General features: G+C 38.3%; 1 protein-coding gene across 1 annotated transcript in view; it reads right to left on the bottom strand.

Moving 5' to 3' along the window:
- The window catches only part of CEP135 (centrosomal protein 135), a 104795-nt gene that overhangs the window by 34387 nt on the left and 57495 nt on the right, over positions 1-12913 (bottom strand). The window contains exons 13-15 of the mRNA XM_008060323.2: positions 12147-12299; positions 7716-7793; positions 1006-1157 (exon numbers count right to left, since the gene is read on the bottom strand). Of these exons, the coding sequence (XP_008058514.1) occupies positions 1006-1157; positions 7716-7793; positions 12147-12299 (383 nt within the window). The remainder of the gene's footprint in view (positions 1-1005; positions 1158-7715; positions 7794-12146; positions 12300-12913) is intronic.

Below are 12913 nucleotides of genomic sequence, written 5' to 3'. Positions count from 1 at the left end.
GCAATATATAATATCATTCATTAACCTTTCTGTTTTAATTTGTTAATCATTTTTTAAAATCATCATTACTATAATCCTTTCTGATCTCAAGTTGTTACTGCTTCAGAACTGATTTAGTATCACAGATGTAATGTATTGCTGACATCTGAAAATCTTTTCCTGATTCTTACTGCAAATGTAATTTAGAAAGAGTTATTTCCTCTGACTCTTCAGAGTGGTTCCTTCTTCTGACCTTCGGTATCTTTTTACTTACTGTTTGAGTCTTCTGTATTCTAAAATGACTAATGGCTAACTAACAACTCAATATCCTAAGGTAAAATGTTGTCTCTCTTTCTTCTCATCGTCTCTTCCTTCTCCATATCCAAGCATTTTGATTGGTGTAAGAGATGTTACTTAAATCTGACCTCTGCTCACCAAGTTCAGTGCCACTGTTTTAGTTCATACCTTTGGTGTCCACTGTTTGCCATGAGCCTCTAAGACTTCAAATCCATATTCTGTATTTCCATAAGCGTTCGCTTCCTAAAACCTATACTCATAACTCTCACCCACCAGTTAAAAATTTCTAAGTTAGAAAAAGTTAAAAATAAGAGATAAATATTCTGACTTCACATTTCTCTGAAAGAAGCAAAAAAGAGAAAGATAATGGCCTTGGTAGCAAAAAATTCTGTAATTTTCAGTAATTCTACACAATGGAATACAAATGATCTGAAGTATTTGTTAAAGAGGATTTTAAAAGGGAGTGGGTCAAAAACTTGCCTGCAATCATATTAATCTGTGAAAAAGTTTCAAAATATAGATAATCAAGTCTACTCATATATACTCAAGTAGAACCTCCAAAAATCAGCCCAACAGTATACTTTACAAAAGCTCCCAGGTGATTCTGTTCCAAGGCTAACTTTAAAAACTACTGCTCAAAGGTCCAATCCAAAATGCTGTGGTTATAAACCTTATATAACCACAAACATGTTCCCAGAAGTAAAATTAGAAAACTTTCAATAAACTTACCTAAGTGAGTTCATCTCTGTTTTCTGATAAGATGAGTCACCAGCCACATGGCTAAGTTTTTGAGCTTGGAGTTTTGAATTGTTCTCTAATGACTCTATTGTTTCTTTCATTATTAACATTTTAGACTTTAATTCATATTTTTCGCTTTCAAGCTATAATTTAAATTAAAAAAGATAATAGGTATATATCTTAGTACCTTAATTTTATTTTTCCTAGGCACTCTTTAATCATATTTTCTGAAAGAAAACTAAGAAATAAATTAGACTTATTTTAAAAACACTTTAAAGTTCATGTGTATAGATTAGGTTCTAGATGTCAGGATGGGCATAAACATTGATCTCTCTCCTCCTCACGATGTTTGAAATTAAAAGATACAAATGAAAAAATAAAAAGAATAGAAAAATATTAATATATCCATTAATAACAATGAAACGGGAAGGGAAACCACCAGCAGAGTAAAAACTTTGGGACTGAATTGAGAAAAACCCAGAGCCAAAATACTATAACCCAAACAAAATGGGCAAAAGCTACATGAGGAAACTGTAAAACTTCCTTGAAGGGCAAAGAACATAACCCGACAACATAAAGGCTCACCATGTTTCTGGATGGATACACAACACTGTAAATGTATTAAAATGTCCTCAAATAATCATAAATTCAATTAAGTTCCAATAAAAAGTCCTAACGAAGCTTTTTTAAAAGGGGAAATGGCTTAGATAGGATTCTGAATTTATTTAAGAAAAAAGAGAGTTAAGAAAAAGAATTGGGGGAGAAAAAGAATGCAGGTAGACTTGCCTTATGAGATATCAAAACTAACTATAAAACTACTGTAACTAAAACAGTGAGGATTTCACAAAGCAAACATATGAAACTAAAAGTCATTAAAAAAATATGTACAGATGTAAATTTAGAAAAAGTAGCATTTTGGGGAAATGGGAAAAGGATAAACTCTTCAAAAATAAAAGAGTAGGGGAATGATGAGAATCATCTAGAGTGTTTCTCCCATGGAGTAAACAAAAACCAAGAATTTCTCAGCACTCAGAGAGGAACAAGAGCAGCAGCACACCCACAATTCACCAAAGACACAAGATCCAGAGAGTAAAAAGAAGACAGAAATTGATCAGCCCAGCTGGAATTAGCCAGACTTGCCTGAATCACCACACAAACCACAAGCAGCCTCCAGACACAGCAGGGGAGGTAAGTACAGCAAAATTCAGAAGTTCTGTGTTCCTGCCACAGACTTGGAAAGCTCCCTGAGCCATGCAGGACTACAGTCCCTCATGGGAAGCTGCCTTATCCATAGCTGCTGCGCTCTGCCGAAACCCATGTGGAATGGTCCAGGAAAAAAGTCCCGAGCAGCTCCAGCCACCATTTCCAGGGAACTCCACCTATTCTGACAGCTACTTTCCTGCAGGCCTTGGGGGGAATGGGAGGACCTGACACTTGCCTTTGCCCTAAGGATCAACTCCACAGCAGCAGATAGCTCCTGGCTGGCATGGACCACGAGAAGACCTGGGGCTAAGGTGGAGAGCTGGGTGGACTCCTTGCAGTAGCAACTTTTCACTTCCCATATAAACTCTTTTGTGTAGCTTCTGTACTACAGTACAGTGTAGTACAGTGTACTACAGTGTACAGTACAGTACAGTGCTGCCCTAGCAGCTGGGGCAATCTAATCTCCACTGGGGTAGGTGACAGCACACACAGATGGGGAGCTTGAGTGCTCCCGTCCCCCACACCTCTTGAAGGCTCAAAATGGACAGGGAACTCAGGTATTGCTCACAGCCCTGCCCATCGCCAGGCTCAGCTGGTCACCTCCCGTGGGGCAAAACAGGTCAAGGAGAAAGTCCACAGCCACTATTGCGGCTGGCTGTCTCCCACAAGCGCCAGCTCCTGGCCAGAGGTCAACAGGCACAGTCCATTACATCTAATATAATACCTCAGCTTTTAGGAAGGTCTGATCCCAGACTCCGGCTAACACACCACTATCCAAGCCACCCCAGCTACTCAGGATGCCTTAAGCCAGTGCAGGTACCCGGCACATCACTGCCACAGCTGGCAACTGAGAGACCTGCCACACCAAGACTATATACCAAGGGTTATATACCAAGGAACCCTACAGTGCCGATGTCAGTCCCCTGAAAACCTCAAGTAAGAATAGTCTACCCAAATGAGAAGGAACCAGGATCATAAGTCTGACAATATAAAAAACAGAGTTCTTTAACACCTCCAAAAGAACAAACTGATTCCTCAGCAATAGACCCTAACCAAAATGAAATCTTTAATTACAGAGATAGACTTCAAAAGGTTGATTATAAACTTGTTCAATGGATCCAGGAGAAAGTTCAAAACCAGCATAAAGAAATTTTAAAAAACTATTCAGAACATGAATAAGAAATTTTCCAAGCCAGGCTCGGTGGCTCAGCCTGTAATCCCAGCACTTTGGGAGGCTGAGGTGAGTGGATTGCCTGAGCCCGCGAGTTCTAGACCCACCTGGGCAACTTAGGGAGACCTCATCTCTACAATAAGTCAAAAATTAGCCAGGCGTGGTAGCACGCACTTGTAGTTCCAGCTACTTGGAAGGCTGAGGCAGAAGGATCGCCGGAGCCCAGCAGTTCGAGGCTGCAGTGGCCACTGCACTCCAGTCTGGGTGACAGAGTGAGACCCCAACTCAAAAAAAAAAAAAAAAAAATTTCCAAAGAGAAAGACACTCTAAAAAAAAAAAAAGAAGCAGCAGAACTTCTGGAAATGAAAGACTCATTTGGGGAAGTACAAAATGCAGTGGAAAGTGTTAACAGTAGATTAGAACAAGCAGAAAAAAAGATCTCAGAACTTGAAGACAAAGCTTTTGAATTAACCCAATCAGACAATAAAGAAGAAAGGATCAAAAGAATAGAACAAAGTCTTCAAGAAATATGAAATTATGTAAAACAGTCAAACCTCAGACTCATAGGTGTTCCTAAGGAAGAAAAGAAAGCAACAGGTTTGGAAAACCTGTTTGAGGGAATAATGGAAGAAAACTTCCTTGGTCTTGCCAGATATAAGAAGCCCAAAGAACTCCTGGAAGATTCACTGTGAAAACGTCACCCCCAAAGCATGGAGTCATCAGGTTATGCAAAGTTAACGTGAAGGAAAGAATCCTAAATCAGTGAGATAAAAACATCAAATTCTTATAAAGGTAAACCTATCAGACTAACAATAGACTTCTCAGCAGAAATCCTAAAAACCAGGATTTATTTATTTTATATGATTGCTGTAAAAATTAAAAGTGTATAAAATGTTGAGAAGAATGTCAAACACATGGAATTTCTGACACATGCTATATAAATGACTGCTATTATTATTATTTCTCTAAGAGCAGTAAGATTTTCCTTTTGCATTTCTTTAAAAACTGTAGTTATTTCTTGAACAGTCAAGGCACAAGTAGCCTTGAACTGATTTTGGGGTATGGTATATTTGAGGTAGGATCTAACTTCTTCTTTTTAAATATGACTGGTGTGGTGGCTTATGCCTGCAAGCCCAGAACTTTCGGAGGCCAAGGTGAAAGAACCATGTGAGGCCAGGATAGTGAGACCCTGTCTCCACAAAAAAAACAAAAAACAATTATCCATGCATGGTGTTGTGGGTTCCAGCTATTTGAGAGGCTGAGGCAGAAGAATCACTTGAGGCCAGGAGTTCAAGGCTACTATGATCATGCCACTGCACTCCAGCCTGGGCAACAGAGCAAGATACTTTCTCTAAAACACACACACACTCTCACACCCACCCACATACACAGCCCATAGGCCCAGAAATAATTACTGAATAATCATTCCTTTTCCCATTGATTTGAATTCATTCATAGATAAAATTTCCTTATATTTGTAGGTTTGCTCTCTACTAAATATTTTATCAGTTGCTCTTAATCTATGCCTTAATTATTATGACCCTAAGGCTTCATATCTGACAGGGCAAGCTCAGCACTATGTTCTTATTTAAAATTTCTATGGGATTCTTGACTCTTTGCTTCCATGTAAATTTCAGAACCTATCATCAATTTTCTCATAGACACACAAACACTACTTTCTTGGGATTTCAGCTAGAACTACATCAACTCTATAGATCAAACTGGGGAAAGTTAATATTATTTTTATAAACATTATCTATCACCTTTTTAATAAACCTGGCATATCATTTCACTTATTTAGACCTTCTTTAAATGTCTTTTAATACAACTGTATGTTTCCTATAAAGATCCTCTAAATTTATCCATAGGTAACTTGTATCACTTATGACAACTAAAATGGTATGTATTTTCTTTTTATTCATCTTGCTTGGGATTTGTCAAGCTTTTGGGATTCACTGTGCATTTGGAATCAGAGGATTCCTGTGTTTCATAATATCTAGAAAACTCAGTTATCATCTCTTCAAATACTGCCTCTCACATTCTATCACAGTCTTCTTGAATTCTAATTAAATATCAGTCAGAATGTTAGACCTTCTCACTCTATTCTCTAACATTTTAACTTTTTAAATATTTGCTACCTCCTAGTCTCTTTCCAATGACTTCTAGTACTTCCTTCAGACATATTTATTAGTTCTTGCTTTTAGCTTTTGGTTAAGCTGGAGTAATAGGGATCAGATCTGTCCTCCTGCCTGAAATAACTAAAAAATTGGATGAAATACATGCAACAATGGTTTTCTAGACCATGGGCATCAGAAAATGACAGTGACTCCGGAGGGACAAGGAGACAAATGTGACTAGTGTTATGATTGCCCTGGCTTACTGCCTGGAGAATTTCCACGTTGTAGCACAAGGAAAGGAACCCAGCTGGAGCCCAGTGTCTCCTCTAAGTTCAGAAGACAGGACTGACAGCCAAGGTAGCTAAAGGTTGCAGGACAGATACTGGAGGAGAGCTGTGCAAAGTGAACGCTCCAGAGATCTAAACAGGGTACCCTTTAAGTCTTTAGCTGAGTAGAGCTCAGCAGAGAAAGCGCCCAATGTCAAAGAATGAACAATTAATGAACTGAGGGCACAATTTTTAAAGCTCATGCAGGGCCATGAAAAGGTCCTGTTCCATCAGTCATCTGAAAACCTCAAAATCATGTGGCAACAGGTAGTATACTCAAAAGATTTTTATCTCAGTAGTGAAGTAAGATTAGCCCAAGACTAAATGCTACTTTGGTTCCACCTTAAAAAGCCAAAGAGCAAGGGTGAGGCTACCTCTATGTGATTTAACTGCCTCCCCGAACAAATCTCAAGAGTAGTCATAGGAATTCAAATTATCTAGCAACCAAGATGGTAAAATTCACAATGTCTGGCACCCAGTCTAAAATTACCAGGCATGCAAAGAAGCAGGAAAATACAACCCACAGTAAAGTGAAAAAGCAACCAACCCAGATGATAGAATCCAAAAACAAATAAATTAAAACAGTGAAGACATAATCACAGAAACCACTCAGAATGAAACAGAGAAAAGACTGTTAGGAGACATACCAAACTGTTAAAAATCTTATCTCTAGAGAAATTAAGAATTTCACTTTTTCTTCTATGTCCGTATTATGTGAGTTTTTTTAAAAAAGAGCAAATCAATAATCACAGCTAATATCTATTAAGTGCTTATAATACATCGGTATTCTTCTAAGATTTTCTTTTTAATTTTAATTTTAAAGATTGGTGCAGCCAGACTCAGTGGCTCAGCCTATAATCCCACGCCTTTGGGAGGTCGAGGTGAGTGGATTGCCTGAGCCCGCGGGTTCGAGACCTGCCTGGGCAATTTGGCGAGACCTCATCTCTACAATAAATCAAAATGAGCCGGGCGTGGTAGCGTGCACCTGTAGTTCCAGCTACTTGGAAGGCTGAGGCGGAAGGATTGCCGGAGCCCAGCAGGTCGAGGCTGCGGTGGCTGGGAGTGGCCACTGCACTCCAGTCTGGGTGACAGAGTGAGACTCCAACTCAAAAAATAAAAAAATAAAAATAAATAAATAAATAAAATAAAAAGATTGGTGCAATTCAGGATTACATATACAAATGGTCATTGTACAGGTAAAGTATGGGCCTCACTTTGGTCCCCACTTCGCCTGGTTTAAGATCAAGTACCCTTACTGATGAAGTGTGCACCCCACTCCCCTGGCAGTTTCCCACTACTGCCAATCCCTTTCTTATAGTATTATGATAATTGTTCAGGGTCTGCTTATGAGTGACACAACATGTGGTACTCAGGTTTTTGTTTCTATCTTCTAAGTTACTCATATGTATTAACTCATTTAGTTTTCACAAAAACTCCAAGAAGTACTAGCATTGTTCCTACTTTACAAATAAAGACATTAGGGACAGAAAGGTTAAGTAACTTGCCTATAGGGAACAGAGGCAGAAGAGGATTTGAACCCAAGTAATCAGCCTTCAGAGTACATACTCTCAACTGCTGTTACACAGTTTTCCTACCATATATTTTGTAATTCTTTTTTAAAGAGTCACAGTTTCACTCTGTCACCCAGGTTAGAGTGCAGTGGCATGATCATGGCTCACTGCAGCCTCCAATTTCTGGGCTCAAGTGAATCTATACCACAGCCTCTTGGGTAGCTGGGACTAAAGGCATGTGCCACCACGCCTGGCTATGGTAATTTTGAAAAGATAGTGTATCCAAACTATAATTGAGATAGTGTATCCAAACTCTAATTAACATAGTTACTCATATAAAACAATATACACCAAATCCAGTTTGATAAATTACCTGATGATTAACACGTGTCAAATGTTCAATTGTTTTTTCTAATTCTGATTTTCCAAGAAGATTCATTTCCTGGATATTCTAAAAAAGAATTTTATAGAAAATGTTCATTTCTATCAGATAAAACAAAATCACCAAAGTAAGCAATACAAGTCTACAATGCTATTATATTTGTCTTTTCATAAAAACACAGAAATGTTTTAGAAAGAAACTCATTAGACTTTAAACAAAAATCATGCTTTTGTTTTTAAAAAAGGCACAATAGGCTCTCATCTTTTACATTCGCTGCCTCCATGTGTGATTACAGCAGAAGAATCAGATTGGTATGAACTCATTTATAAAGATTTATACAGATTAATTCATAATAGCACAACTATAAAAAAGGGCAAAACCAGCAGAGCTCAGGGGTACATCCTCACAAGACGAGATGTAAGAGAAAAAGAATGCAAACCAAGACAAGACAAGAATAAGCTGGTCATCAGTTTCACGAATGGACTGGTCATCAGTTATTTTACCTTATTTAGCACTTGCTTCTGCTAAGTCTAGGGTAAGTTTTTTAACTTGGTGTCCACTGAGAATTTTCCTAATGTGGACTCTTATTTCCATCCATGTTATTAAAATAAAATATTATTAAAACTAAATAAAGACATCTGATGCCTTGGCTATACATTTGGCTGAAAGCATCACTGTACTGTATGTGTTTAACCGTTTATTAAATCATTCAACTTGTATTAATTGAGTACATACTCTAAACCAAGCAAGGTGTTAGGAATACAGTAGTGGGTAAAATGAATAAAGTCTTTAACTTCACAGATATTTTAACCTAGTAGAAAAGATAAACCTTAAAAAAGAGCTTAAAATAAAAGTCACAAATATTCTGCTAGGAAAAGAAACTTTATGCTAACATATCAAAAGGGAATCTAGACTCTAGGGTTCATTTCCTATCAAAAGAAATAGTGTTTAACTGGACACAAAGGATGAATAGGAATGAGCTAGATAAGGAGACTGAAAGGTGTGAAGGAATCTTTCAACAGACTAGGCAGAAGGCTGGAGGCAAGAAGAAGAACCCATTAAGTCAGGAGTCTTGAGAAAAAGCGGGATGATGAACAGAGGAAATGTGTTTGGGAAAAGAGACTAGACCTTGAAGTAGGCAAGGGCCAAGCATTTCAGTTCTTGAAAACAGTTAATGGTTTTTAAAAAGGAGGTGATGTGATTATATTTGTATCTTCGAAAGAAAACTCTTATTTCATTGTGAAACATAGATTTGAGAGAAACAAGACTAGTATAGAGGCCACGAATACGATCATGCAGGTAAGAGAGAACAATGATCAGAACAGCGGAACAAAGTACACAAATTCAAGAGGAAGCACCTCAAGCTCAGGAGCCAGACTCCGTGGGACTAACTGGGTGACCCTGGACAAGTTACTTAAAGTCACTGTAAGCCGGGCTCGGTGGCTCAGCCTGTAATCCCAGTACTTTGGGAGGCCGAGGCGAGTGGATTGCCTGAGCCCACGGGTTCGAGACCCGCCTGGGCAACTTGGCGAAACTTCATCTCTACAATAAATCAAAAAATTACCTGGGCATGGTAGCACACACCTGTAGTTCCAGCTACTTGGAAGGCTGAGGCGGAAGGATCGCCGGAGCCCAGCAGGTTGAGGCTGAGGCGTCCGGGAGCGGCCACTGCACTCCAGTCTGGGTGACAGACTGAGACTCTGACTCAAAAATAAAAAATAAAAATAAAAATAAAAAAATAAAATAAAGTCACTGTAACTCAGAGACCTCATCTGTAAGTTCAGAAAAGACTACTGTGAAGATTAACGGAGACAGCTCATACACTTAGAACAGAGTCCCACGTGTGGGAAGGGCTGCATATATGTTAAGTATTATTGAAGAGGTAGCACAGATAGAAACTGTTGATTGAGATCTGAGCTTTCAGGGACAGTTTAATGATGGCTGATGGCTGATGCCTGCATTTGATAACCAGTTAGATAATGAAATAACAGGAAACATTAGGTAGAAGAGGCCTAAGAATTGAGATTTGTTCCGTTTTTTTAAGTAAAAGGCCTGCTGTAAACTCACAAAATCTTGCCTCCTACAACCCAGAAGGATTCTGGTAATATGAATGTTATTTTTTTTCAAGTTTTTAGTACTACCACATTTTAAAAAATTCTGTTTTTACATTCCTTGGTCAATTCCACACACATGGAAAAGGATAAGGCAGTAGCTTATGCTAAAAGCTGCCATACTGCACAGAAGTTTCCCATTTGGTAATTCTAACACTTATTTTTATAAGAAAACACTTTCTGAAAGGCAGTATTCCAAAAGATTCCAATTAAAAGTATTCTTCAACTGTTATTTTTAGGGTAAAACTTTTAACTGAACATTTGTGACATAAAGACTACCCTTCTAATGCTTGAATGTTTTTATTCCTAATTTTAGCTGCTACTTTCAAAGCATAAATTTAATAATATTAATTGTAAGTAAACTACGGACTCTATAATAACAATATTTAGGACTTATAATGTGCTAAGCATTAAGTGTAGTACATGTATTAATGCACTTATTTTGGGGAAATTATGAAAAAATATAAAATATTGACCCTAGATATATCTGCCATCAAATGCACAAAAGAAAAAAATAGATAAATTGGACTCCATTCAAATTAAAAGTTTTTGCTAGGTGTGGTGGCTCACGCCTGTAATCCCAGCACTTTGTGAGGCAGAGGCGAGAGGACTGACTAAGCCCAGGAGTTTGATACCAGCCTAGGTAACTTGACGAGACCACGTCTCTACAATAAATCAAAAAATTAGTTGGACGTGGTGGTGTGTGCCTGTGGTTCCAGCTACTTGGAAGGCTGAGGAGGAAGGATGGCCTGAGCCCAGCAGGTCGACGCTGGGGTGGCTGTGAGCAGTGCCGCTGCACTCCAGCCTGGGTTACAGACTGAGACTCTGACTCAAAAACAAAACAAAACCAAACCAATGAAAATCTTTTGTCTTTCAAAGACACCATAAAGAGAGCAAAAAAAATAACCCTCAGAATAAGGGAAAAATACTTGCAAATAACATATCTATCTGATAAGGGGTTAGATCAAGAATATACAAATAACTCTTCTGCCTCAATAAGAATGAGCCAAAGAGTCTAATTTTAAAATTCTTTTTAAAAGAATCTCAACAGACATTTCTCCAAAATAAGATATCGAAAATGGCCAGTAGCAGGAAAGGATGCTTAACATCATTAACCTTTGGGGAAATGCAAAGCAAAGCCACAATGGACATGACTTCACATCTGCCAGAATGACTAAAATACAAAAGACAGGCAGTAACAAGTATTGATGAGGACGTGGAGAAAAAAGAAGCCTTATTCACTGCTGGTGAAAATGTAAAATGGTGAAGCCAACTTTGGAAAACAGCTTGGCCTCAATGGTTAAAGACAGATTTACTGTACGACCAGGTGTCTACCCAAGAGAAATGAAAATACATATTCACCAAGAAGTTGTACATCGGTTCCTAGCAACAAGAATCAGAGATGAATCTTGAAAACATTATGCTAATGAGAGAAGCCAGACATTTAAAAGTCACATATTAAATAATTCAATTTATATGACATGCCCAAGTATGCAAATCTACAGAGACAAAAAGTGTATTAGTGGTTAAGGGGGCAAGAAAAAAGTAGGAAATGGGGAGTGATGCTCATGAGTTATGGGGTTTCTTTTTGAAGCGATGAAAATGCTCTAAAACGGGCTCTGGTGATGGTTGCACAAGTCTGTGAGTATGCAGATGTTACCTGACTTATGATATTCTTGACCGTAGTCGGCTTTATCGGGACATAATCCCATCATAAGCTGAGGAGCATGTGGACTTCCAGAGGCTTGACTCAAGATTTTTCAACTATTTTATTGGGCTATTAAATGTATTTTGAACTTAAGATATTTTTGATTTATGGTGACTTTGATATATAATCCTATTATAAGTCAAGAAGTATCTATACTAAAAACCACTGGATTGGTACATTTTAAATGGGTGAATTGTATAGTATGTGAATATCTCTATAAAGTTGTTAATAAAAAAAAAACTACGTCTCTCTACATAAGAAACTTCCTATTGAGTTGGGGTCAGCACGCTTTTTCTGTGAAGAACCAGACAGTAAATATTTTAGGTTCTGTGGGTCATATTTCTGTGAAAGAAGCTACAGATAATACGTAAACAAATGAGCAAGGTATCCCAGTAACACTTTATCGACAATGAAATACTCTTCTTATACCATTCTTAGCTCACAGGCCATACATACACAAAGTGGTCTGGATTTGGCTTGCATGCTGCTGTTACCCAACTCCTAATCTAGTTATGCATTCAAAATAGTAACTTCACAGGAAAATGTATATAAAGACCTCTTTTTCTCAACAAAAATATAAAAATATGTCATCGTATTACTTACTTGTAACTTTTCTCTTAAAGCTTCCTTTTCTGCCATAATTCTTCTTAAATCAGATAACGCAAGTTCTTTTTCCTTTTCCATAATACTAACAATATTATGGGAGGCTGCAGTTTGGGCAGATTCCTGTTTTAGGGCAGATAATTCTTCCTGAGCCTTAAATAAAAAGTCAAAGATATAAATAAAAACACTTTGAATATGCTCCCAGTTAAAAAAGGCATACTGAACACATGCTACCTTCACTCTCTTCCCAAATCCCAACAAAATGAGAGTAAAAAAGTTCAAATAGTAAAAATAATAAAACCAAAAAGATAAGGAGATCAAGGATGGTGCCAGCCACAAAATGCTGTAAACTAGAGAGCAGCAGACAGACAATTAACGAAGCAGACAAAGAAAGCTGATATCTAAGCCAACAATGGGGAAAGCCCAGAAGTGGATCAATTGGCCCTGCCAATCTTTTCCAAAAAACTCAAAAAGTGAAAAAGGCTCTTTCTTTTTTTTTTGAGTTGGAGTCTCACTCTGTCGCCCAGACTGGAGTACAGTGGCCGCTCCCGGCCACCGCAGCCTCAACCTGCTGGGCTCCGGCGATCCTTCTGCCTCAGCCTTCCAAGTAGCTGGAATTACAGGCATGCGCTACCACGCCTGGCTGATTTTTTGATTTATTGTAGAGATGAGGTCTCGCTGCCCAGGTGGGTCTCGAACCCGCAGGCTCAGGCAATCCATTCACCTTAGCCTCCCAAAGGTGCGGGATTATAGGCTGAGCCACCGAG

Source organism: Carlito syrichta, unplaced genomic scaffold (genome assembly GCF_000164805.1).
Source record: "Carlito syrichta isolate Samal-C Ts95f unplaced genomic scaffold, Tarsius_syrichta-2.0.1 Scaffold304596, whole genome shotgun sequence".
Taxonomy (NCBI): Eukaryota; Metazoa; Chordata; class Mammalia; order Primates; family Tarsiidae; genus Carlito; species Carlito syrichta.
The sequence above is the reverse complement of the archived record's forward strand: the minus strand, read 5'-3'. Positions and strand labels throughout refer to the sequence as shown.